This window comes from Carlito syrichta, unplaced genomic scaffold (genome assembly GCF_000164805.1).
Source record: "Carlito syrichta isolate Samal-C Ts95f unplaced genomic scaffold, Tarsius_syrichta-2.0.1 Scaffold301538, whole genome shotgun sequence".
In the NCBI taxonomy this organism is placed as follows: domain Eukaryota; kingdom Metazoa; phylum Chordata; class Mammalia; order Primates; family Tarsiidae; genus Carlito; species Carlito syrichta.
In genome coordinates this window covers 55631-82505 of record NW_007245634.1, presented here as the reverse complement: position 1 = coordinate 82505, position 26875 = coordinate 55631, and the positions used below count along the sequence as shown (strand labels likewise).

The 26875-nt window shown below is 35.1% G+C and overlaps 1 protein-coding gene across 5 annotated transcripts in view; it reads left to right on the top strand.

The window, feature by feature from the left end:
- Positions 1-26875, top strand: part of PDLIM5 (PDZ and LIM domain 5) — a 170357-nt gene that overhangs the window by 108011 nt on the left and 35471 nt on the right. For 3 of the 5 annotated variants that reach the window (XM_021710786.1, XM_021710787.1, XM_008054823.2), the window contains 2 exons: positions 17269-17311; positions 19342-19766. In XM_021710786.1, the coding sequence (XP_021566461.1) occupies positions 17269-17311; positions 19342-19766 (468 nt within the window). Of the gene's footprint in view, positions 1-17268; positions 17312-19341; positions 19767-23395; positions 23413-26875 lie in introns of all 5 variants that reach the window. The other 2 variants (XM_008054825.1, XM_008054824.1) reach the window with 2 other exon arrangements.

Here is a 26875-nt window from a genome sequence, read left to right as displayed (position 1 = left end):
GTTATTTATTTCATTCACAGTATTCTTTATTGCTGTTATCTCAGTTATCAGCTCCTTCCTAGTTTCTTCTTGTCTCTCCTCAATTCTTTTTATTCTCTCTATTAATGTCTTATATCTAGGTTTGTAGTTTGAGACCAGCCATTCTGGGGGCTCTTCATTGTTTGCATTCCGAAGTCAGTTTCCTCAGTGTCTGCCCTCCCAGGGGTCTGGGAGAGACCCATATTCTTCTTTTGGTTTTTCTTCATTTGTGTAGATTTCTCTCTCTCTCCCCCTTTCCCTCCCCTTCTTTAATTCTGTTTTTCAGGGAAGGTGGGGTTGCTTTTGCTTCGCTTGTGCAATCTCCTGTTCTTCCTTATGAGTGTCCTCTGGCTTTGTTCACTATTGAGGTTGGAGTGTGGGCTTTGGGTGTACTTTTTGCAGTTTTGAGGTTTAATTGAGGGGGAAGCTGTGATTCAGAATCTATATGCTGATTCCAGCATCCTCCAACTGGTGTATGAGCCCACTGGAACCTATTTCCCACTGCCTTACAATCTGTCTGTGCAGCGGTATGTAAGTTTTGTCCCTGGAACAAAAGGAGGTACAAAAGAGGAAGATAATAGAGGAAGTGGCGATCAATAGGAAGTTAGAAAGAGAGAAGAGTGAGAGGGAAAACAGACATACATACCAACTAACAGGTGAAAAAGAGACACAAGGCCGGAGAGAAGTGAAAACAACATGCAAGCAAAATTCCCTAAAGAATACTGGTAGCTACACAAAAACAGACCAATAAAATCATGCCTTTTGATGCATTCTGCTTTACACAAACAGATAGTGTAAGTAAAAAGCAAGCAAAAGTGAGCAAAACAAACAGTCAAAATGATAAAATCAAAAGTAAAAATAAGACATCAGACTAGCTCTGGAATCTTTCCTGAATGTCTAAAGTCTCTTCAGCTCTGATCTCCAGCCTCTCCCCTTTGTTTTCGTTGCAGACAGCTAAATTTACTGGCAGCTTGGGTTTTCTTTTAGCCTGCTGCCTAGGAGGTCTGTGACGCTTAGTTGCCTTTGTCTGATTCAGCGTAGGGGAGGGGCTTTTTTCTCCTGTTTAGCTACATTACCTTAGGAACCAAGGTAGATGCTGCTCATAGGTGGGCGGGGCAATGCAAATCTCTGCCTGGAGAATGATCGAGGTGGCAGTTTCTCTTTTGCGGTTAATTTCTCTCCACTCGTCTGGGTCCCTGGGCAATCCAGTATGATGGACTGTAGTGGCATGGGAGGCACTGGGGATCAGCCGCATAGCTGGGCGCTGGATCCGGGATGCCACCAGCAAGCTGGGGTGGAAGAAGGGGTCGGGAGTTCCCTCCTCTGGAGCTGAGAGCCTCTGATTAGCATCTCCTTAAGATATGCTGTTCCCTTACCCAAGCATGGGGTTGCACACTGAGTGCCTCAGCCAGGGTGGGCCCAGAGCTCCAGAGCTCCAAAGCTCCAGAGGGCAGGCTGTGAGTGGCGAGAGTGGCCCTGAGCCGCTCACAGGGTACTTCAGCCAGGAATGGAATCGGTATCTCTGAGGGGCGGGCACCCAGAGCCTCCCTGGGTGACCAGCGACTGGGTGCTGGGCGAGACGATGGAGGCAGGGAGGGAGCCAGGGAGGGAGCCGAGACTCAAGACTCCTGCATGGGCGGGGGTCACGTATAGTGGAGCAGCAGCAGCCAGGGGCGCAATATCTGACCCTGCATGGGACTAAGGGTCCCCAGACCTTGGACCAGTGCTGCTGGCAGTGGGCGGGGGGATGGGGGAAGAAAAGTAAGAGTCTTTTTGGGAACTCACGTTCGGAGAATCTCATAATTCCACCTATGCCGTCGCCATCTTACTGGATCTCTACTCTTTATTTTTGATAAAGTGAAAAATATGAGTGCGTATCATAGAATGAAGATTTTGCTTGGATTAGTTTTTGGAATAGTTTGATGTAGACCAACTTTTTGCTGTTTTCTATCATGAACCTTGAAAAACTAAGAATGATTTTATTATGATTTTGCTGTTGTTATTGTGTAAAGTCATTCTAGGTGACCTGTTATGGCCTATGTGATTCTTAGACTTCTCAAGTATTTACTGAGGATTTTGTCAAATTTCAGTAATTCATCTAGTTTTTCTTGTATCCAACTTTGTTATATAGGCTACAGCAAATATCTAGGTTACAGCGATGTTTTTGGTGACTCTGAAATGGGAAATTAGAATTATCTGAGCTGGACCTTCTATCTAGTACTATTTTTATAGGGTTACTCTATAAATGTTCATTCTAAATAACTGGCTTCTTGTGGCCATATTTATCACATTTAACTGCTGATTTTTCTCTGGAACTCACATAAGCCACCCGTTCAAGAAGAGCAGTGAATCATGCTACATCTTGTTTTCATAGGAACATCAAAGCATAAGTATGTGCCAGTGCTTGCTTTGGGGTAGTTTTCCCTAAAAAACAGGAGATTGGTGAGATGCTAAATTGCAATTTTATGTGACAGATGGCTGAAAAGAAAGCCATGGGTGAAAGCAGCCAAACTCTTAGATATTGTGCATGTCAAAACAGGAACAAAGATTATAATGCAAGTTCAATTTTCCTTAAATATGGATCCCAACATTAATTGAGGTATGCAGCTCACCCACAGCCTTGGGTGTGGTCCATGAACACAGCTGCTGCTCTGTTATGTAATTATTATATTGACCTGTATGACTGTCCTTTGAGTTATAATCATAGATGCAAATGAAAGAGGAGGAAACACATTGGATACACAGTAATATACATGTTTTTGGCATTGGTTATTTGTGTCATCATAACTTTTTTTGTTCACAGAACTTTAATAGTTGGAAGCACTTTTGGAGAAAATTTAATATGTTGGATTTCTTTATGGGAATGGGGAGCAAAGTTCCTTCTCTGGCCAGTGTGTGATAGTTTCTTACCTATATGGATTGCATTGCCAATCATTGTGATGGTTTCAGAGGCATCCAAGGCTCATGTTGTCTCCCAAACATTGCCTCTCAGGGCAGGTGCACACAGCTGTATGTCATAGTGAACCTAGGTGTTGTCCTTGTACCTAGGATTCAGTGAAGGGCCTGAGGGAAATTTGGAAAAGGAGAGTCATTGAACTTACCTTGGTGATTCAGCACATAACTACTTTTTTCTGCATCTAACTTTATAGAAACTAACGTATCCTTCACTAGGCCTTGGTTGTTACCAGTTGAAAGAACTACTTAGAAGACAAGTGGACTCTAGTTTCACTCTGGGAGTTAGGGTAATTCTGTATATTATGGATTATTTGGAACGGAATTACCTCATTTCTCATTACTCCCATACTCCCCCATTATTATGGCAGCCAGGAACTGACATTTTCTGAAGTAAGACTGGTGGGGTGGCTTTCACAAAACTATAATCGGCTTAGTGTTAGACTCTTCTCTCATAGAAGTCTAGAGCCTAAGAGAAGATTCTAACTGCCATTTGTGTTCAGTTTTTCAAGTCATGGATGATGATAAATATTGTAGCTGATTCTATGATAGTGTATATTGATATGACAACTATTTTTTTTTTGAGTAGGAGGAGTCTCACTGTCACCCAGGCTGGAGGGCAGTGGCACACTCACAGCCACCACAGCCTCAACCTACTGGGCTCAGACGATCTTTCCACCTCAGCCTTCTAAATAGCTGGAATCACAGATGTGCACAGCTATGCTCGGCTGATTTTTTGATGTATTATAGAGCCAAGTTGCCCAGGTTGGTCTCCAACCCCTGGAGTCAGGCAGTCCTCTCACCTCCACCTCCCAAAGTGCTGGGATTATAGGCCTGAGCCATCGCACCTGGCAACAAACACTATTCTAAGTACTTTACAGAAACTTAAAACTTTCAGTGTTTACAATAACCCTTTAAGGTAGGAAAATATTATTTTTATCTTACAGATAAAGAAACTGAGAAAGAGGGAGATTAAGTCCTTTGCCCTAGGCCAACAACTAGTAAATGGAGGACCTAGGATTAGAATCTTGGCAATGTACTCTTAACTCTATGGGATACTGGACATTTTAGAGGATGTGTTATACTGTTTATCAAGTTGACCAATAGAGATAGTCATGCTTCCTTGAGCTTGAAGGTACTTTGAGGGTCAGTTGATCTAGCCTTCCCCTACACAAGAATTCCTGAAACAGTGGTACAGCTCATTCCAGTTAGGTAACTCTAATTAAAGGAAAATTCTTTGAATTAAAACTCACTGTTGGTGTTCAGCCAGAACATTTTAGCTGACAAAATAGTTAAAAATCAAAGTAGTTTTGGGAGAAAAGAATCATTATCTTGAGAAAATCAAGAACTTTGGTACAAATACATGCTTTTTCATTTATTGTAAATAGCTTTTAAAGATCACAGCATGGAACATGTGTGCTGGTTGTTATCCTTGAAGTCTCAGATCTTTCCATGAATAAAAAGAGGAAATTAATATAACAAGAATCTTCATTCTCTAGAGGTCTTTTAGGGGATCCTTAGAGGCAAAGTAAGGAAGGTATCAGATTAAAGGGTAAGTTTTTCTCTTACTAAGGTACCTAATACATTTTAGATTATTTATCTTAACACCTAGACATCAGTGTTCATCTTATTATTTAGTTTAACAGCTATATATCTGTGTTTGGTGGCTTCTCTGCATTTTCACTCATTTGTCAAATAGGGGAAGTCTCCATTGTCTAGTTCAATTTCATAAGCACTTGCCACAATGTCATTGTTGAAACAACACCTATAGTAATCTGTGGTCAGCATTTCTATTCTTTTCTGTGATAATAATTATGTCAAAAGCAAATTTGGTGAGGATGAGCTTTACAGACATGTGCTAGCCAGAACCCTTTGTTAATTATTATTGTTGTTGCTAGACCTGTTTACTTTGTATGTTTGAGTATTTTTTCTCTCTCTTTTTACTTGAATATGTGGGGTACAGTTCCTGGTTAGGTATACAAATGTTCATTATGCAGGTACCCATGTTGATGATGTGTGCCCCCCCCTGCAGTCCCACTGCTGCCACCCACCCGCTTGCCCCTGACAGTTTCCCACTACTGCTTATCCCTTTCTTATAGTATTGCGATAGTTGTTCAAGATCTGTTTATAAATGAGAACATGTGATACTTGGTTGCCTTTGAGGATATTTTATTGTATGCAGTACTTTTAAAAAGTTAAACTAACTTAGTAGTTCTTTATGGACTGTTTCAGTACAATTCAGTTGGCAGTTGTGTGTGACTTCTGTTAGCCAGCCATCATGTTTATTATGTCAACTATAAAGCCTCCAGACCTTTCTGAGATCTCTGCCTTTTATTCAAGATTTAGTGTTCATTAAACCGATCCTTATGCATTCAGTTTTTTTAGGTCAGGACCAGCATCTCCACCTACCCCTGTGCTTTTTTTTTTTGTAAAATAAATACATCAGAACAGAGTATTGTTTTATTGGCTACACATTAAAATTTGTATTTTATTGATTCATACTTGTTCTGGGTAGATCATGACATAAAATATATTTTTGACTATATACTGGTGATAAAAGTTTGAAAACAGTTGTTCAGGTCAATTCTACTTGGGTTATGGGCCCTAGACTACTGTCAGTCTGAACTTTTTGTTCCTCTCCTGCAATAAGATAAGTACTGAAATTTAGAATAAGCATTTAGGAACTTTTGTATCAATTTTCATTGCTACATTTTTTAAGCGTTTACTTAGTGAATTGTCCCATTGAAAAGGTATAGACCAGTTTGGGTGTTGAATGTCCAAGGTAAGTCACATATGTTGTGAGTTGTATACTATTAAGCACTGTTTCATGTAAGGCCTTAGTATATTGGGCTTAAACAGTGGTGGAGAAAGGGTGCGTTAATTCTCTTAGGGTAGTAAGCTTACCTTTTGGTGAATTGAGCATCTTGTGTTGCTAATTTGCTGTGATTTCAGATTTTCCACCTGCAATGTAAAAAAAATATATGAGAAGGTAGAAATTTTAATTTATGATTTATATGGTTCCTTTGTTAGTTAAAAAGATACTAATACTAATTCTTTCTTAATATTGAAAAACCTTGGAATTCTAATTTAGTTTTAATTTTACAACAAAATTCATTAAATTTTCTATAAGTTACTTAAGGAATAGTGTCTTCTTTTATAAACAGATTTCAATTTCTATAAATAAAAATAAAGTTTATTTTTTTGTGTGTTTTTTTGTTTGTTTTTGTTTGTTTTTTGATTGGAGTCTCACTCCATCACCCAGGCTAGAGTGCAGTGGCAAGCTCACGGCCACTCAGCGTTGCCTGCTGGGCTCTGGTGAGCTGTCCATCTCAGCCTTCCAAGTAGCCAGAACTATAGGCACACACTACCATGCCCAGCTAATTTTTAAAAAATTTATTGTAGAGATGAGGTATCGCCAAGTTGCCTGGGCTGGTCTCAAACACTTGGGCTCAGGCAATACACTCACCTTGGTTTCCAAAGTGCTGGGCAGGCTGAGGTGGGAGGATCACTTGAGTGCAGGAGCTGGAGGTTGCAGTGAGCTGTGATTGTTTCATTGTGACAGACTGAGACTTTGATTCTAAAAAAAAAGGAACAAGAAAGAAAACAGTTGAATGAGTTTCAGCTTTTTATATGATGGTATACATGTGAAGTAAATCACAAATAAAAAGTAAATAACTTTTTTAAATGAACAAATATTTGAAAATTTGACTGGCTTTAAACTTCGCATTTTTAGATTTAGATATTATTGTCACTTTGAATGCCTTGGACTAAATTAATATGAGATTTAGTGATGAAGATGTTGAAAATTATTCTACTTCTTAACTAATGAATGTGAAATTAAGAACTTACCTTGAAGTTATTAACCAAAGGTAAACATGACTTATCTATGGCTAAAATAGGCACATTTGATTATTAATTTTTAAGCTCTTTGACTCTTAATAACTACTTTCAGATTTAAAAAAATCTAAACCCACCCCAAATCATTTTGTAGGTGTTAAATAAACAGAAAAAGCTAAGTGCAGACTACAAAGAATGAAGAGTTTTCATTGTGTGTGCTCTCCACAAGAGATCAACTTTGCTTTCCCAACAAGGCTGTGTTGAATTTGGAATATTTATCCTCTTACATTTTATTGAAAGACCTAAAAATGCCAGCTTTACAAAATTTACAATTTAATGTGTTTCATTTAGTCAAGAATAGAAAAAGAGCGGTGCTTTGATAAAAATGAGTGGCAAAATTGAGCTTCCAGTATTAGCTAGGTCAGGGTGCATATAAATGTGAACCTCAAATAGCATATCTCATACTTTGAAAGGATGGAGAACAAATTGGATATATTACTGTATTATTTTTTTAAAAATCATGATATATTTAAGATTTGGGGCAGATTTTAATCTTTTCTCTTCTGTAAGTAGGCATATACAGATCAAACATACATATATATATTGAGAGAGGCTAATTTATTGCTCAACTCTGAGATTTGTATTAAACTTTCTTCCAAAATGAAGTACTGTATTTAGGAGTACTTTTCTGTCTCATCAGAGTAAAAGCCCAAGTCCTTACAGTTGCTTTATGTCTTTAATATGTTCTGGCTCCTAGCCATCTCTCCAGCTTTCTTATGCCTTTTCTAGCCTTTTCTGGAACCATTCTAGCCCCATTGAGACATTCCTGTCTCAAGGGCTTTGCACTTGCTGTTTGGTCCACCTGAAATTCTCTTCTTTGGGTTTCTGTTGAGATTTCATCTCATTATAGAGGCCTTCTCTGACTATTTTATATAAAATAGTGTGTCCCTTCCTATGTCTTGCTTACTATATACTTCATAGCAGTTATCACCATGACATATTTTGCCTGTTTGCTTTTAGACTGTCTCTCCCAAGCAGACGTAAGCACCTTTGAGAGACAGATTTTGTCTGTTTTATTAATATCTATTGCCCCAATTCCTACAATAGAGTCTGCTCAATGAATATTTGTGGAATTAATTAATAAATCAATAAAATTGTTTTAAGGAAAAGACATAGCACAGGTGTTGCCCTTGAATTTGAAGTAAACATGAGTAAAATAAAAGTCAGGAATGATAAGGTGCTTGGGTAAATAATTTATGTAATATGGAAGGCCATACTAATCGTAGCAGGATTAACAGGAGCTAGCTTGCATCCATAACATAAGGATGTTTGTTTATAAAAGTACAAGCTGATTCAAAAAGAATTGAACACTGAAAACTGTATTATTCAGTGACTAGGTATATATTGTAGGTGTATTTGTAGTTATATGAATGTGTAGTCAAAATTGTAAATGAACTGTCATGGTTATTTCTGTAAATCTTGTAATAGTCAGTGTGCAGTCCACTGTGTCACAGGACACACATCAGTCCTGAAATCTAATTCATTTTGAGTTATTGATAGCATATCACCAATGATAGTTGTAATGGGAAACATAGTGCCAGTACCTTTGTTTTCTCTAATTTTGACTACACATTCATATAGCTACAAATATAACTACATATATACCTAGTCACTGAATAATACATTTTTCACAGTGTTCAATTCTTTTTGAATCAGCCTGTACTTTTATAAACAAACAAACACCCTTATGTTATGGTTGCAAGCTAGCTCCTGTTAATCCGGTTATGATTTGTATGGCCTTCCATATTACATAAATTATTTACCCAGATTATTTGCCCACAAGAAGATTATGTGCTGTGGTATTTTGAGATCTGCATGGCTACTGATCTCAGATGCTGGTGTTGCTGTTTTGAACAGAACACCCAGTTTAGTGCCATAGAAAATATTCATTAAGGAGCCTCCAGCTCCATCCTGCTTGAAGTTATTAGAGATTTCCTGTTATTATGAGGGGAAAAAATCTTCTTTGGAGAAAGAAAGAAGAGTGATCTGAAACCTCCTCTCTTTATTTTTGCATCTGTTTATTGAGCTTTAACTGGGAATTTTCTGAGTAACTTAAACTCTTATTTTTGTATACTATTCGGTCTGTAAAGTGTACACTGAATTATCTATATTAACTACATATAGACATATATGTGTATATTACATACAATGAATAACTTCTGTGTTTACACACTTACCCAAAGATAGCATTCTATAATAACATGTGAGTGAAAGTGAATAATTATTAGTTAATAAAAAGTTACTAGTTATTCATTGCTTGAAACAATTACTCTCTGAAGTTTCTTACCAAAGTTAATTTTGTAACTTTTGCTTTCATGTTATGACTAAAAGGCAGGGTATTAGAGCTCCATATAGAGCAATTCAACAACTTGAATTCAAATCCTGGTTCTACGAACACTTTCAAAGTCTCAGTTGTCAAATTACTTAGCCTATTTGAGCTTGTTTCCTATATTTATGAAAAATGAGAGCAAGCCAGGTGCAGTGGCACATGTATGTAGCCCCAGCTACTTCTGGACACAGAGGCAGAAGGATTGCTTGAGCCTAGAAGTTTGTGTCTAGGCTGGGCAGTGTAGTGAAAATCAAAAATCAGCCAAGCATGGTGATGCTATTATTTGCTTTGCAAGTTTATTATTTTCATAATAATAATAAATCATGAAGTACTATGTTGATAAATTTTTTTTGTCTATTTGATTGGAGCTGGAAGAGAAGATATATTAAGTAGAAGTAATTACTTACTGCTGTGCCCAAAGGAATATGTAAACCTAGTAGGTTTTCAGAGAATGAAACTGTTACAGATTGCTTGCTTTTTCATTCCTAAAAGGAATCCATGCCTGCTATGAAGTAAAGGTGTAGAGTTTTGGTGAAAAAGAATGAGAAAGAAGGGAATTATACTCGCAAGTCTCTTCTCTTGCATAAAAATGCAGGATACATCCTTTTTGCTTGTTCTTTTAGAATTATTTGAAAAATAATTACATGACTAGTCATTCCATTTATAGTATGTAGAAGCAGAAGATGAAAGAGGTTTTTAATAACCTTTATCATGTATTAGCAAATGAACCAAGGTACTGAGTAGCAGAGGTAAAAATCGTCTTAAAATGTTATCCTAATCCAATAATATTAAACCTGGATTTTCACCACACTTCAGTATCAGTGCCACATGGTGTGAATTTCACTTGAAAGGATGATTTGGTTCATTCTGTTGGAAGCAGTGCGAGGTTTTCGTAAAGAAGGTAAGATAAATTGAGAGGCAGTGTCCTGCAACCACAGAAGGAATAATGAGAAATTCAATTCTCATTTCTTTTATCTGTCAGTGTCTGAACATATTATAATTAAGACTTTTTCACTTGCAGAATGATCATGAGTCTTAAAGACCAAAAGAGCCATGATCATGTAGGATTACTTCCTAGAAAGTTTGTTATAATCAAAATCATAAAATGATCAAGACTAGAGGTTGTCAAACTATGGCTTGCAGGCCAAATCTAACCTACCACCTGTTTTTATAAATAAAGTTTTATTAGAACACAACCATGCTCATTAGTTTTGGTTTTTTCTATCTTCTGTCTTTCCACAGTGGCAGGGCTCAATAGCTGAATCAGAGATTATGTGACTCACAAAACCTAAAGTATTTACTGTCTGACCTTTTACAGTAAAGTTTGTCATTTCTTAATAGTGGGGCATATACTATTATATATATAAAAGATTCTTTATATAAAACCCTTTATTGAAATGGTGTTTTCACTGTAGTGAAATTTTATCCATAATAAAAATTAATTATTCTAATTGCTGAAATTCCTTTTATTTACCCTTGAGTACATCTAAAATGTTTACAATCTCTTCAACATTCTTTTTGTTATAAAAATTGTATAAATACTAGTTAGAAAAATGCATTTTTTTGTTTAAATGATCCTAGGGTTATGTTGAGTGTACACATGAGGCACATAGATGAAAAATTTTTTTCCATTATAACAATGTTATTATGGAAATAAAACTAGAGCTAAAAAATAAATTTTCTTCCTCTGAAATCAAATAGAGTTCCAACAAGTTTTGAACATAGCTTGAAAATAGACAGAAATATGTATGAACATAAATTGTGAAATATGAAAAATACCCTTTTTTTGTTTTTTTTTAAGTTGGAGTCTCTGTCACCCAGGCTGAAGTGCAGTGGCATTCTCATGGCCACTGCAGCCTGGACATGCAGGGCTCAGGTGCATGTCCAACTGGAACTTTGTATCTTTGTTGGGTTACTCTAGAAGATTTAGGCTTTGACCAAATGAATTTACGTGGAATATATCATATCATCAAACCAGTTTGGGGTGTGCCCATAATTAATTTTGTTTTAATCTTTCTTTTTTTTTTTTGGCACATTAAGTTAAATGACATCTTTGTTGATTCTCATTTTTCCATGACACAATTCTGTATAATTCTAAATTCTGGTTACCTTTGGAGATGGCCTGTAGCCATATGGATCAAGTGCTCTTCCTACAATAATGACCATTTTGGTGGTGTGGGATTAGAAGAGAGGATGATACTAAAAAGCCTTTTTTCTTGGGTTGATTCTGATTTTAGAAATGGAGGCAACTTGTTTGTGCTGAAGAGTAAAATCATTGGAGAATCTTTTGGAGGGTAACTAGTCTCCCACTCCAGATTAGATGGGTGATTTGAGAAAGTCATTTTATAGCTTTGTGTTTCAAATTCTCTGTAAAATGAGAGAATAACATCTATTTCATGGGATTGTTATGAAGTTTAAATAAAAAAGTATATGAGTATGTGGTAGAGTGCTTGGCACATAGAATAAATTTATGGTAGCTATTATTTTTAGTCTGTGGTTTCTCTTATGCTGTTTTAAATTATTACTTTACAAAATGTTTTCTTTCTTAGAGACTTTCAGGTATTTAAGTTTTAACCACTTGAACTTAAAATAACAGATTGGGGTGACAATCACTTGCACTTGTCATATTATCCTTTTATTTTCTTTCTTCTTTCCATCCATGCTTCCATCAGCTCTCTGGCTTAACTTACAAATGGTTGATGAAAATTTCTTTACAAACCCTAATAAACTTTCATGGCCACCTGAAAAGGATTATTGCAACAAAGCGCTCATCCTTACCTAAAGAAGCAGTTATCAAATGGTAACTGCCTGTTCTTGATATGTAAGAGCCATACTCAATTTAAAGCCAATCACAAGCACAGGGGGCCAGAGGCACTCAGATGGACTAGGGCAACTTCTCTACTTTTGTCTTTTGTCCTTCTTTCTCTTACTCTTCTAAACATCCGTCCAGCTTTGTGTTATTTCTTTCTTTCTGTAGGGAAAAAATGTACTCGATTAGTTTCCTATGGTAAGATAGAGAAGATGTAGAGGGAGAAAAAGAAAGTGAGAGTATGTATATGTGGTGAGTACAGTCTTTGATAGGCTAAAAGCTGTTAGAGTATGCTGCTGTGTGACCATTTTGTACTTTTGTTTATAGAAAACTTAATGTATGCTCAAATCATTTGGGAAAAGCTACTGATATATTGCCATTGTTATTGAACTGTTTAACGTTTGAGTTTTTGGGACACTAGCCTAACTGAATGTGCAATGAAGTATAGGGAAAGTGTTTAAAGAGACATCTTTCTGCACTCTTGAGTGCTCACTTTTTTTCCCCCTGGAGTTGCTTTGTTATTGCAAATTGACAACTTTGCAATTAAAGTGATTAATGATGTACCCTGGTGTTTATGGGTCCTAAGGTCATTGGGTCCAAAGATGGCCATACTGTGGGAAACTTAGATAAGCGCTCATCTCATAAAAGATGAACCAAACACCCTTTTTAAAAATGATTGTTTATGAGTGAAGTACATTAGATATAGTTGAAGGAGTCACCAAGACATCATGAGTAATATGAATAATCTTTATCAGTCTAATTCTGATGCCTAATTCCTCATTCTTAAACAGTAATGTGGACATTCACTGGCTATTTTATTAGCTAAAAAACATGTTATTGTATAAAGCACGATTAGGAAAATGCATTAGTTAAAAGTATAACTTAACTATAACACCTTTTGCTGGGTATTCAAAAGATAAATGTACTTGATTCATTTTCGTCGAATTCTTGATAGAGCTACTGTTTATTTGTGTCATTATTTTTCCTATAGGTTATTCTAACTGGTGCACCACAATTGAAGCTCTAATACAGTCCATTATAACTTAGAACTCCTATCAGCTGTTCAGCTAGAAATTCTGAAACTGGTTGTAATGCATCAGAGATTTTTATTTTGGATACTACTTTTGCAAAAATCAATCAACTTCACATAGATTGTTCTAGCCACACTGATGAACTTTGTTCATTGAATTTCATGAGCTGAGGGTAGCACTGGGCTATACGACACTGGTATCTCACCATCATGGCTCTCTCCTGTACGGTGGCTTCACACTACGAGGAGAGAACAATAAGCACATTGTTGAGCCTGTGGCATTAAGCCTTTGCCAGGAACTCTGCTGGTTTGAAACTCAGACACTGTACAAAAGTGACTTGTGACAGTCACTGCAGTTCAAAGGGAGATCTGTTATCCCATCATATATTTGCCAGGATTTGAAGAGAAAAATGTTGAAATAATTTTTTATAATTATACCTCAGTTATTAAAACTGTTTATTTAAACATCCTTTAAAAGTTATTTGCTTTCATGTAATCTATGACATTGCTAAAGTAAAAGATGCTTAAAATTTGTCTAAAGAAAAAGACAATTGTAACAATTTTAATTTTGAGAAATGATTTTTCTTATCATATATTAGGATTTTCTTCTCAGGCAATATTGGAAATATATATATTCTACTTTAATGAAAGAAATAGGATTTTCCTCTTAAGTAATGATTAAATTATGTTCTGAGTCTTTGGTTATCTTAAACATAAAGATCAAGAAAGCACTAGTTTGATAAGAAAGGTAATTCATGTAACAAAAGGTTTTGAAAAATTTAAGTATTGTAATATATATTTCTCTTAATTTTAGCCACTTGTAGGAGACTTAAGTAAACATTTCAGACTTGACAAAGATTTGTTCTTTCTTTAAATATTTCTTTAAAATAGCATTTCCCAGAGGGTTTTCCCCCCTCCTAAATCCAGTCTTAAGAAATATTTCCTAAATAATGAGTTCTCCTTCAAATGAGTATGGGCAGCAATCCACAGTATTTTCAAAGAAGTCCTGTGATTATTATGGAACTTTAACTCCATGTTTTTCTGATTATGTTTGATAACAGAAACTTTTTTTTTTTCATAGTAATTTTGCATGAAACATACTTTGAGAAGTATTCTTCATTATTTTAAAAAGTAGTACGTGTACATTGTATGTTATATGGAAAACACACACACACAAAAGAAAAAATATAAATACCATTTAGAGAGAACTTCTAAAGTGTTAGTGTATTTCCATTCATTTTTTTCCCTGCTATATATGTTATTTTATATCTTTTTCCACTTGCTATACTAAAGTAAGCATTTTATCATACAAAGCAGAATGTTTTCTAAGTGTGATTTTGTTACATAATGTTTCATCATATGATTATATTATAGTTAATCATTTCCTTGTTCCAATTTTGCATTGTTATAAATTACACTGTATTGAATGAATATCTTTAGTCATTAAGTCTTTTTCCTTTTTGATATATTTTAATTTTATATTATATATTGCTTTTATATATTTTATTGTCTTTTTAAGATTATTTTGTTTTAATAGATTCCCAGAATTTGATTATTATGTCAGAGGGCATGAGCTTTCTTCAAGATTTTTAACAGATAAATGTTAAAGTGCTTTCCAAACGAGCTATATTGATATTTAGTTCTTCCTGAACACTAGAAGAATAATCATAAAAGTATTCTCACAAGCATTATGTATTAACATTAAAAAAATTCTTTACACAACTATAAGGAAAAGGTGGTATATCTTTTTATTTTGTTCTTTGAGAATTAGTAACATTTGCTTTCTTTAATTTAGTATCTTTGTTATTCATCAACTTTATAGATTTCATTTTCATATATCCTAAATTTTCTGAACATACATATACTGTGTTAAAATGTTTTTCCCCAATATTTTTAATGTAAAAAACTTGATTTCTTCTGTTTACTCCAATAAGCAAAATAACTTACTAAAAGACCATTTTAAAAGAAAGTTTCAAAATTTTTATGGCTAAAGTTGTGAACTTCTATACATATTTAAACCTAAGTCAGACAATCTCCTGATTGGCATGTAATAAAATAGCTTTAAGGAACTTTCTTTTTTTAAGTTCCAAATGATTCTGTGGCTCATTTGGTGGTTATTTAAACATTTAAACCAGGAGAACTAATTTTTACTGTGTCTAATGGTGACTATTTCATTTGACATTTAATTATAAGCCAGCCTAATTTTTTCTCTACAAAAAATGTTTGTGTTTTTAACGTGTAATGGACCCAACCCTGGAATTTTGAGGGCATGATACCTCTCTTTTCCCCGACTGTATTAGTGCATGTCACTGCACTTGTGAGACTTTATCAGAAGGCAGAGTAAACATTCAAATTTTAGGTTTAGAAATTTCTTTATGAATTTGAAATTTTAAGTAATGTTTTTATAGAACTTTGAATTAATAAAGCATGTTAGGACTCATTTTTTTAGAATGTTTTTTTCAACAAAATAAGAGATGAGACTCCAGAATAACTGAAAACTAATCATTCTGGTGCATTTGTTGTTGCTAGAACTTACTAAATAAGAGCTAACCTATTAAAAAAAAAAAGGATTTGTTTTTATAGACATAGGCTATATGCATTTTAAGTTTGGATACCTAATGACTGTTACATACTATCTTCTTTTTTTTCTTTTAACAAATTGTTTTTATGTTGCTCAAAATCCTCCATATAACTTCAGGTATCCAGATGAAAAGAGGACACTATCCTCCCTATTTTGGCAAACTTTCAGTAGTGTCTTGGGTGGTTTTAATAAGTAGATCTTTGTGATTACATCTTATGAAATTTCAGTGAAAGGAAGATTCCACTGTTCTCTACTTGAATTTGTTTCCTTTGCTTGTTATAATAATCTGAGAAGCTAAAAGAGAAATTGTCTATTTGAGAGTACACATGGAAAGTTATGCAACTGCACAGAGCGTAATCTATATTGCAGTAACTGAATATTAGCATTCATTGGGCCTCTCATTAGGTTAGTCAGTTATTGCCTGCCATAGCTAACCAAATTAGTTGTTATGGAAAATTCAGTTGCTCCCAAAAATGTGGATCAGAGTTCATTGTAGGTTATACTTATAGAGAGACCCAATATCCTTTGCAGGTGTTCTCTATTTGTGATCTGTTGTCTGTATAAGTAAAATGATTTCATGATTTGTAGATTAAAATTATTATCACTTAGTATTTACTCAATATGCTTACATTTCTTGAATTCTTCACTCGTGTGATATAAGAATCAAATTGCTTCTGGCATATGAAACATAGTATGTACCTTAACATCAGGTAAATAGTCTTTAAAACATTTGAAGCTTTCCCAATCATTAAATGACTGTCCTTGAATACAGCCAGTTTATTGTTATATATATATATAAGAATTGTGGGCCTTAAAGCTGTCTGCTTACTCTATCTTTGAAGTTCCTCATCTTAAAAATGAGGATAATAAGAGTTTTTAGTTTGACTATTGTGAAGATTATATGCAATATTTACTCCAAACCAACTATTGTTACTGTTGAGCCCATGCTAACCAAAGGCACAGTAATAGTATGGTACAAAAAAGAATATATTAAAAATAAAAATTAATTTTAATTTTGAAGCAGGCAAGTTGTATGCATGGATTTTGTGCTGAGATATAGACATAAAAGGGACATTGCTCTCACTGAAATTACAGCATTGTGGAAGAACCTACACTTTAGTTTTAGTAAAACAAATACATTAATTTGCAGAAGCGCTTAAGAATATAAACACAAGTACTTATTCCTGAACCCAATTCAACCAGAATGTGTTCAGCATCTTCACAAAGAGACTCAATATCCTATAGGTCTTCATGGACATTAGGAGAAAAGAAACATACATTGGAGACAGAGTCAGATTAGGTGATGAGGTGCCACTCAAGGATTAGAAGACCATTTTTATTATACTCTATCCTTTTAGGTGGAGAACAGTCTTGAAGATTAAATGTGGATGCATTTGAAACAGGATTGTGTTTGTCATTCCTTAGTTGAGTTTGTAAACAAATAGAGACTGCCAGTACTGTGTAAGAATATTGTATCTTACAGCATTCTATTTACATGAATAATTATAAGTTTATGAACAGTCAAAACTATGAATTATAAAGCTGTACATTCTGATTTAGTACATTAAGGTATATAGTACTAAAAATTCCATTAGTAAGAAGTCTGCAAGTTTGCAAAAATTCATGATTTTTTCTTCTTTTTTTTCCTCCAGGGCATCTTCTACACCTAAGCCTGAGCCAGTTCCTGTTCAAAAGGTACATTTCTAATCTAGCATCACTAAGGTACCATTCAATCATTCCTCCTGAGCCACTGTAATTCACATTTCTGTCTCAGGCCATACTGACATTTAATTTATAGTGTTAATACTAATTCCTCATGGTTCTTTTCCTTTAAAGATGAGGAAGAAAATGGAAATCAATGCATGCAGAATTACTAGTTGCAATTATACCTATGTAATAAAGCATTATTTTAAAACCATACATTATCAATAACTTATATCCAAGTTTCTTATATTTCTGTTCACTTTTAATTTACCTATCTTTATTTGTTTTTTCTGAGAACATAAATAAGTGGCTACTAAAAATTCATATCACAGTAAATCCTTAATAACATTTTGTTAATAAGTATTTAATTACATTTCAGAATATTCTTGGATTAAGGTATTGGCAAATACCTTTTTCTCCTCAACTGTTTCATTAAATTGTCCCAAGCCATTATTCATATACATCTGGTTTATGCTTTTTGGGATTTTGTCCTAATTTTATTTGTGCTTTTTCATTGAATTACTCATTATACAGATTGAGGATTCCTAATTTGGAAATAAAAATTTGAAATACTCTCAAATCTCAAATGTTATGAGCACTAACATGCTGCTCAGAGGAAATGCCTACTGGAGCATTTTGGATTTCAGGTTTTTGAATTAGGGATGCTCATATATTCTGCAGATATTCCAAAACTTGAAAAAATAGGAAGCCTGAAACACATCTGGTCCCAAGCTATTTGGATAAGGGATACTCAGCCTGTATTGATTTGTGGAGACTTTAAGCTAATTATTTTTCCCAATTAGTTTTCTTATTTGACATTAAGCTAATTATTTTTCCCAATTAGTTTTCAATTAATTTTGATTATCTTTTTTTCTTGAAATTAATCATAACAGCATCTCCTTCTTAAAAATTTGGTTTAAAGGAATTCTTTAAATACATTTATTTTTCTTTTGGGATGGTAGGGTGGTGAGTAGGGATTTATTCTTGAATGGCATAGAAGCTAAACCTGAATTTTTTAAAACTTCATGCTTTGGAATAAGGATTTGCAAACACAAATCTGGTAATTTTAGGAAGAGTGGACTTTTTTTTTTTTTTGAGTTGGAATTTTACTCTGTTGCCCAGATTGGAGTACAGTGGCATGGTCACGGCCACTGCAGCCTTGACCTGCTGGACTCAGGTGATCCTTCCTCTAGCTGGAACTATAGGCGTGCTGCACCACCATGCCCAGATAATTTTAAATTGACCTTTTTTACTAGTTATTTTTTCTTTGACTGTTGGCAATGAGGAAATATAGAAGATCTTTCCCCCCCCCATGTAATTATTAAAAATTTATTTTGGAAAAGGGAAACATTTTTATTCTATCTCTGAATCATATCTTAAAACATTCAGAATGAGAGAAACAGAGATGGATTATAGGAGAGAAGGATTGATTTTGATTTGTTTGCTTTTTAAAGTTTTTTTCAAATTCAAGATAATTAATTAGAGTATGCACATTTCTGACGTAGATGGAAATTATCTTATTCCCTGTGTGTGGTTTTTTTAATTGAAGAGCTAGAAATGTGCTGCTGCTTCTAATTCCACTCTGCAAATAAACATGTTTGAAAGATGGAATTATAATTGAGGCTCTGGATATTTTAAAATAAAAAGCATTTCAGCTAGCAATGGTTTGTTTATTATGAGATATTTTAACGTTTTTCCTTTGGAATATGCCTCAATTGACACGATGACCTTTAGGCTTTCTGATAGTTTTCCTGCACTGTTTCCTAAATATTTTGAAACTCCCTTCACTTTTATTTTAAAAAGTTGTATTAGTGTATGCATCTGTGCTATGCATGTTGAGACTAGTTAGCATGTATGTGATGCTATATTGACTCACCATTTTTATCTGGAAACATAACATTTGAGTTGCTAACATAATTGTGTTTGCCTTTTTTTAAAATGAGCTGTGTATTCTCTTTAGTGAAATATATTTTGCATGTGTTTGGTATGTTTTTGTATATGTTTATTTTTATCTTACATAGGGAGAACCCAAAGAAGTAGTTAAACCTGTGCCCGTTACCTCTCCTGCTGTGTCCAAAGTCATTTCCACAAACAACATGGCCTACAATAAGGCACCACGGCCTTTTGGTTCTGTGTCTTCACCAAAAGTCACATCCATTCCATCACCATCGTCTGCCTTCACCCCAGCCCATGCGACCACTACATCACATGCTTCCCCTGCACCCATGGCTGTCATCACTCCTCCCCCATTCGCTGCATCTGGACTGCATGCTTATGCCAGTGCCAATCTTAGTGCTGACCAGTGTTCAACTGCACTGAGCACTGGTAAAACTGCAGTTAATGTCCCACGGCAGCCCACAGTCACCAGCATGTGTTCCGAGACTGCTCAGGAGCTAGCAGAGGGACAGAGAAGAGGATCCCAGGGTGACAGTAAACAGCAAAATGGGTAGGTGGATAAGGGTGCTTTCTACTCTCATCAAAACTCTTCTTTCAGATAGTTTCCAGGAAACAATCTATATTCCCCCCCTCAAACCAGCTGTTCTTTGAAGGAAGGGAGATGAAGTTTTATTTGCTTCATTAGCATGTGGCCTTTCTCTTACATACATGTGGCACTTTTTGCAAAGCAATTATGGGTTAATCAAAACCTAATTATGCATTTTGACATTTTATAAACCACATAACATACTCTGTAACTCTTTTTTCTCCAAGAGTTGGCACAACACTGAGCAGCTGGCACTTATAATGCAAGGTAAATCTTGAATCTTTCGTCTTTAATTTTTCCATCCTTTTTTTGGCCACCAAAAGTTTAAACAGAGTGATTGTAGTTGTTGTTACAGTATGCATCTCACCCTAAGGAGAAAGGAAACAAGGAATTTGTAAAAGCTTGTGTTTCTAGGAGGTAGTCTTAAGAAAACAGAAAATCAGTTCACTTTTGACCCACGTTTATGTATGAAGCATTAGCTTAGAGCATAGATTGCAACATTCTTTTCAGATAAGTTAGAATTTATTCCTTAAAAGCAAGCGGTAGTAAAACAAAGGATACTTAGCATTAGAAGCAAATTAGAGAATATTTTCATTGTGAAGAGTTTTTTTTAAATGAGTGAATTTAAACCAATGGACACTAAATATATAATAGCAGCAGACGTTTTAAAAACTCTGTTCCTTATAATTTTTCCCTTTTTGGGCACATTTTTTAAAAAATTGGTTGAAGTTACTAATTTATCTGAACCACACATAGTTGTAAGATTGCACATCTTTCAGCACATTTTTCTTACACATTTTTCAGCAACTTTCAATTATTGATGGTCATTTCATTCCTTTTGATGTTCAGTGATGACACTTTAAGGGAAAGTCCCATTGACGTAAAGTCATTTTGATCAGATTTATTGTGACAAAATGTACTTTAAAGGGAAAACAAAGGGAAATAATCTGCACGCCTGATGGTTTTTACCAATGTCAGTTCCCAGGAAAAATATAATTAAAATAATTGTGTGGGTAGGTCTTTTCTCTGAGATAATCCCTTCCGAATGTTAATTCATGTAATGAAGAGTCTGTGCTTTCTGTTGCCATGGCAACCTCAGGACTTTGAAAGAGAAGGTGGCTAGGTTCCAGGCTGCTGCTGAGAGAAAGAGCAGGAGCTCTGGACAGAGCAGCTACTGGGCCGTGCATATGGTCTTATGGTTGCGGGTGGCTTTTTAAAGTTTTGATGTATACATTGAGGAAGACCGGTGTCCTTCAAAGATTGTTATTTTTTCCTTTCATGTGAGGAAGAGATCTGTATGGAGTATTGAGTTGTGTTTGGTTATAATTGTTTTGAGTGCTTATTTTAAGGCATTAAATTGTAGCATGATCAAAAGATATTCTGAAAAGAAAGACACTGCCTGTCCAATGCTAGCCACATAGAAAACTAAGACAGAAGTTTTGCTATGTGTATTAAATTCTAGGTTCTGTAGAAAAACATCCATGGAAGGAAGTGCCTTAATGAAAATCTTTTTTCCTAACACTTGAAATTTTATAAGAAAGTCTTCTTAATGAAAAATTGTACAGGTACAGCAAATTGAGTTTATGAAAAAGTACTGCATTTAGAATATCTGAAAATTTCAGGATTAAACTTTGTGTTTTATAAGCACTACTTTGGTGATAAATCCTGAAATGATTTGAAACTTATTATTTTCGAACTGAAACTGGTCAGTTTTGTATGGTCTTTTTGTGGCTTCTGAATCAATCAACAAGTGTTTATTAAGCACATGCCTGCTGTCCAGCACTGTGCAAAATTAAGGAGAAAAGAAATTATTACATATTTTGCAACATTAACAAGCAAGATACTGCTTTGCATCTGCAAACTGAGTATATTTAAAAATAGCTTAATTTCAAATGTTTGTCCAGATGCTAGAGCAGTGAAAACTTGATTACTCTGAAAATAAAATACGGTGTCTACGAAATTCTAAGACAAATTTGCAGTACCCTCTCTCTCACTCTTTTTAGATTAGAGAAATAAAAAAATAAACCACAACTTTACTAGGCAGTGATGTGTCATTTTGAAGAACAGGTGTTTTGTGATATCGATGAATGCATTTTCTGTGTTCATCAGATGTCAAGCTGTCTTTCTGAAGTCACTGTCAAACTTTTTACTATTCTATTTCCCAGATTTTTATAATGTTGCAAAACATCTGCAGCAAAACTCTTCTAAAGTTGAGTAGTTACTTTTTAATCAATTATTCTTTTTTATTTTAAAAATGATACATACCAGTGAACAAAAATGTAAGAGTTTGGAAGAATATAAAGTTCTATGCATAAGTTGTCTTTTTCCTCAAAGCACCAGTAGTACTATTAGTATTTAAGTGATTTAAAGTGGATAGCTAAATTGCCAATTTGGTGGACATTCCACCCAAATTTGTATAGAACATAAGACATAAATAAGTGTTTGTTAATAAGGCATCACTACTAAGAAATAATTAGCTATTTATCCCAATGTATGAAATCTTTAGATGATGTTGTTATTTTTTAGAATATTTAAAAGTAATAGTATATAATCATTCCTGTTCCTTCTTTGTTAAGTAAGAATTAAGGCATTCGACATTGTATTTATTTATTTACTTATTTATTTTTGAGTCAGGGTCTCACTCTGTCACCCAGACTGGTATGCAGTGGTACGATAATGGATCATTGCAGCCCAAGAGTGATCCTCTCTCCTCAGCCTCCTGAGTAGGTGGGTCTCAAGGTATGCACCACTGGCTAATTTTTAAAATAATTTGTTGTAGAGACGAGGTCTCATTATTACCTAGGCTGGTCTTGAACTTCTGGGTTCAAGTGATCATCCTACCTTGATCTCCAAAAGTGTTAGGATTACAAGGTTGAACCACTATGCCTAACACCTTTAAAAAATAATAATAATAAATAATTAATTAATTTTAAAAAAAAGAGAGAGAGACAGGATTTCACTCTGTCACCCAGGCTAGAGTGCAGTGGTGCTATCATACTTCACTGTAGCCTCGAACTTCTGGGCTCAAGTGATTCTCCCACCTCAGTTTCTCCAGTAGCTAGGATAACAGGCACTCATCACCATGCCTAGCAAATTAAAAAAAATTTTTTGGTAGAGGCAAAATCTCGCTATGCTGCCCAGGTTTGTCTTGAACTCCTGGGCTCAAGTGATCTTCCCGCCTTGGCCTCCAAAAGTGCTGGAATTACAGGTGTGAGCTACTATACCTAGCCATAAGAAATTAAAAATTTTTCTTCTACATATGCAAATTATTGGTTATGGCTGACTGTCCTCCTTACTTCTCTCCTAACCCTACTAAGAGCAAAATGGGACTTTATATTTGAAACTGAAAGGAAAGCTGTTTTGCATTAAGTAGCTTCAGTGACTTACCTTCTCCTTTTCCATATATCCTTGCATTATAATGTGCCACTGCTTTCAAGAGGTAAGTCTTTTAATATCCTACATTAATTTCAATTTTGTTGGGCTGCAATTTCTTCTAACAGTTCCTGTGTGGTATTTTGAGGAAGCTGACCTTGGAAGATTTTTTTAAAAAAAAGATGTGGTGGTAATATTTTAAAATACTTTTCTCTTTGCAGAAAAAACAAGTGACAAAGTTAGTATCCACATTACTGGAGAGGAAATATGGTGATTTATATATGAGTAAACAGCATGAATGCCCGATTTTTGCAAAATTAAGTTAAATTTTGCAACAGAGCTGTAATTTAGAATAACCACATTTAGCATTTTCAATAAGTTTGGTTTGCATTGCTATGTTGTGGTGAATTGCTTTATAGTAATAAATAGTAGTATTTAACTTATGTCATAAAATATATGTGAGGATTGCTGTGTAATGGCTTAAAAGAGACAGTGCTTGGGGGAATGTAATTTATGTTATTCAGACTGTTAGCAGACAAAGATAAAGATAGAAGAGGAAGCATAAACATTTTTACCACTGGTGAATAGCATATGTGAAACTGTTGATGTCCAAATTAATTTAAAAAGCCAATGTTTCCTTGATAGAGTGTCTAAGAACCTTTATGATTTTTCTAGAAAGCTTTAATTCAAATAGTACTGCTGGCAGTTTCAAACCTCTGTATGTACAGTTGTGTATCAGTGGATGATAGAAAATCCATACACCTTAGTGAAATTAGTTAAGAGAGATCATCACCAACCTATTAAATGTAACAGTTGGTTGGTATAGAATTGGGAATCACTGTGATATAACTTTCAAACCTAACATTTGTGTTTCATTGGTATTGACACTAAACTGGCTGGTGATTACTAACTTTAAAAGTGGATGAAAATTTATTAGATAAAAGAATTTAAAATAATTTTGTATTAATTAACTCATGATTATTCTGAACATGTGCTAAAATTTCTTTAGCGTCACTCTATAAAGTAGAATTGGAATTACAATCTTGAGATATACCAAAGAGAATTAACTAATGAATTATTAGAGTACCTTCATTCCAATATGGCTGTAGTCTCACAGATTGAATAGTTTTATGTTATATATACATAGGAATATTGCATACCAGTGGATTAATAAAACATTCCCAAACAGTGTTTTGTTTTGTTTTGTTTTATTTGAGGTTAAATTCTTATACACAAAGACTTTAACTAGTTAGGAGATTTCAGCATAAAAACAATTTGACTTGTAAGGGGAAGAAATAGCACTTAGAAAAATAAATTTAAGCATTTAGGTTAAATATTTTTAAATTCAAGATTGAGATTCATTAATCTACTGGTTATTACCAAGCATTATGCTAGGTGTTTCTGAATGCATTTGTAATTTAATTCTCATTTAAACTCTGAAAGCTAGCTGGGCTCGGTGGCTCAGCCTGTAATCCTGTGCTTTGGGAGGCTGAGGTGAGTGGATTGCCTGAGCCCGAGGGTTCAAGACCCGCCTGGGCAACTTGGCGAGACGTCATCTCTACAATAAATCAAAAAATCAGCCGGGCGTGGTAGCACATGCCTGTAATTTCGGCTACTCAGAAGGCTGAGGCAGAAGGCTCTCTGGAGCCCAGCAGGTTGAGACTGCAGTGGCCGGGACGGCCACTGCACTCCAGTCTGGGCAACAAAGTGAGACTCCAACTCAAAAAAAAAAACAAACTCTGAAAGCTGAGAGATTACACAATTTTCTCAAGTCACACATCTTGTAAGAATAGAGCTAAAATTTGAACCTGGGTCTTTTGAAGCCCAATTTTGATATGCCTTCCTCTATCACCTACTTATGATTGGGCTTATCTCTGTGACTTTGAATGAGTATTTGTTTTTAAAGATTATAGAGTTGAACTGAAGCTATATGAGTGAATCAATGTGCATCTACTACTATTGGGTTTGATGCTTCTTTTTTTATTTTTTTGAGCAGCTGAGGGATCTATTCGAACAATAAAACTGTGTTTTTATAGCTTTCAAAGTGATTTCAAATATGTTTAACATCAGCCCTTACAAGAAGTCTGAAAGATAGAGAAATTGTGTTTAATTTCACTGTGGAGGAAAGTGAGTCTTCTATAGATTGCAACTTGCCCAGGGAATGGAGGAAGTGGGTAGCACAGTCAGGATGGGAGGCCAGGTCATCTAGTACTCACGTTGGCACATTTGCCACTGAACAATATGATGGTCTACTACATTTGGGCATCTTGATGTTGAAATCAATCAACTCTCCACTTATTGCCGCTCACCATACCATAGAACGTTTTCAAGTTGACAAAAAACATTTCTCCTAAACTTTAAGGTATTTAAATACACATCTGAAATTATACTCTGTTCAGGAGAGGTTATTTTGCAAAATCGATTTCCCTGCTATTTAAAACAGCAAAGCAGAGGAGGGAATGTTTTGCGTTGTGACTAAAGAATAAATACAAGCAAACTATCAAGATACAATTCTTGTATCTTGTCCTCACTCAGTGAAACCTAGCCCTCTGTTGAGTTCATGAAACTGACTTTGATATGTAGAAATATAGCATATGTAGATATGTAGAAATATAGTGCTACCAGTCTTAGCACTAAAACTGGTAGGCAAATTTTTTATCCTTATAATGAATTGCTGCTTGCTCTGAGTAAGCATCATTGCAAAATTGAAGAACATTATTATGTATTCTTTGGCAAACTCTACAGAGTTTATACTAGTCTTCTATCAATAAGGGATAAGAATGTTTTCTAAATGATTCTACACTTGATAAGCTGTGAGAATGAATTACATTTTGAGGGTCTTCCTCTTCTGGTATTATTAACCTTGTTCCTTTACTGTGTTGTATTGACATTCCTTTCTAGGCAATAATATGTCACTACTAACACAGAATTGTGGAGTTCCCACAAATCACTTCTAAAGTTCTTGGGACCTGCTTATGAATGAGGGTGGTGGTGATGAGGGGCATAGAAGAGTAAGAAAATGGAGTGGTAGCCCATTATTTTTGATTCACTGTGCTTCCTGCATTTCTCATCATAATCACTACAACTTAAGAAACAAAAAAGTATTCAAGTAGCATATAATTCACTTATAAAATCTGATTCAGAATAATTTATGTGAGATTACACTTGCTATTAATATATAATTCTGTTATGTGAGATGGAGAGAGTTTATCTTTCTTTTTTCCTGATTTCAACAATGATTCTAAAATAATTTGTTTCTGTATTACTCTCTGCCTTTGGTTAGGAACAAAATAAGAATTTGGATTCATGAGTTGGGCTTGGTAACTCCTAACTACTGAGGAGGCTGAGGTGGAAGGATTGCTTGAGCCTAGGAGTTGGAGACCAACTTGGACAACACACACACACACACACACACACACACACAAACATACACACACAGAATTTGGATTCATATTAAAATAAGTTTTTTTTTTGTTGTTGTTGTTGTTTTTGAGTTGGAGTCTCACTCTGTCGCCCAGACTGGAGTGCAGTGGCTGCTCCCGGCCACTGCAGCCTCGACCTGCTGGGCTCCGGCGATCCTTCCGCCTCAGCCTTCCGAGTTGCCGGAATTACAGGCGCGCGCTACCACGCCCGGCTGATTCTTTTGATTTATTGTAGAGACGAGGTCTCGCTGCCCAGGCGGGTCTCGAACCCGCGGGCTC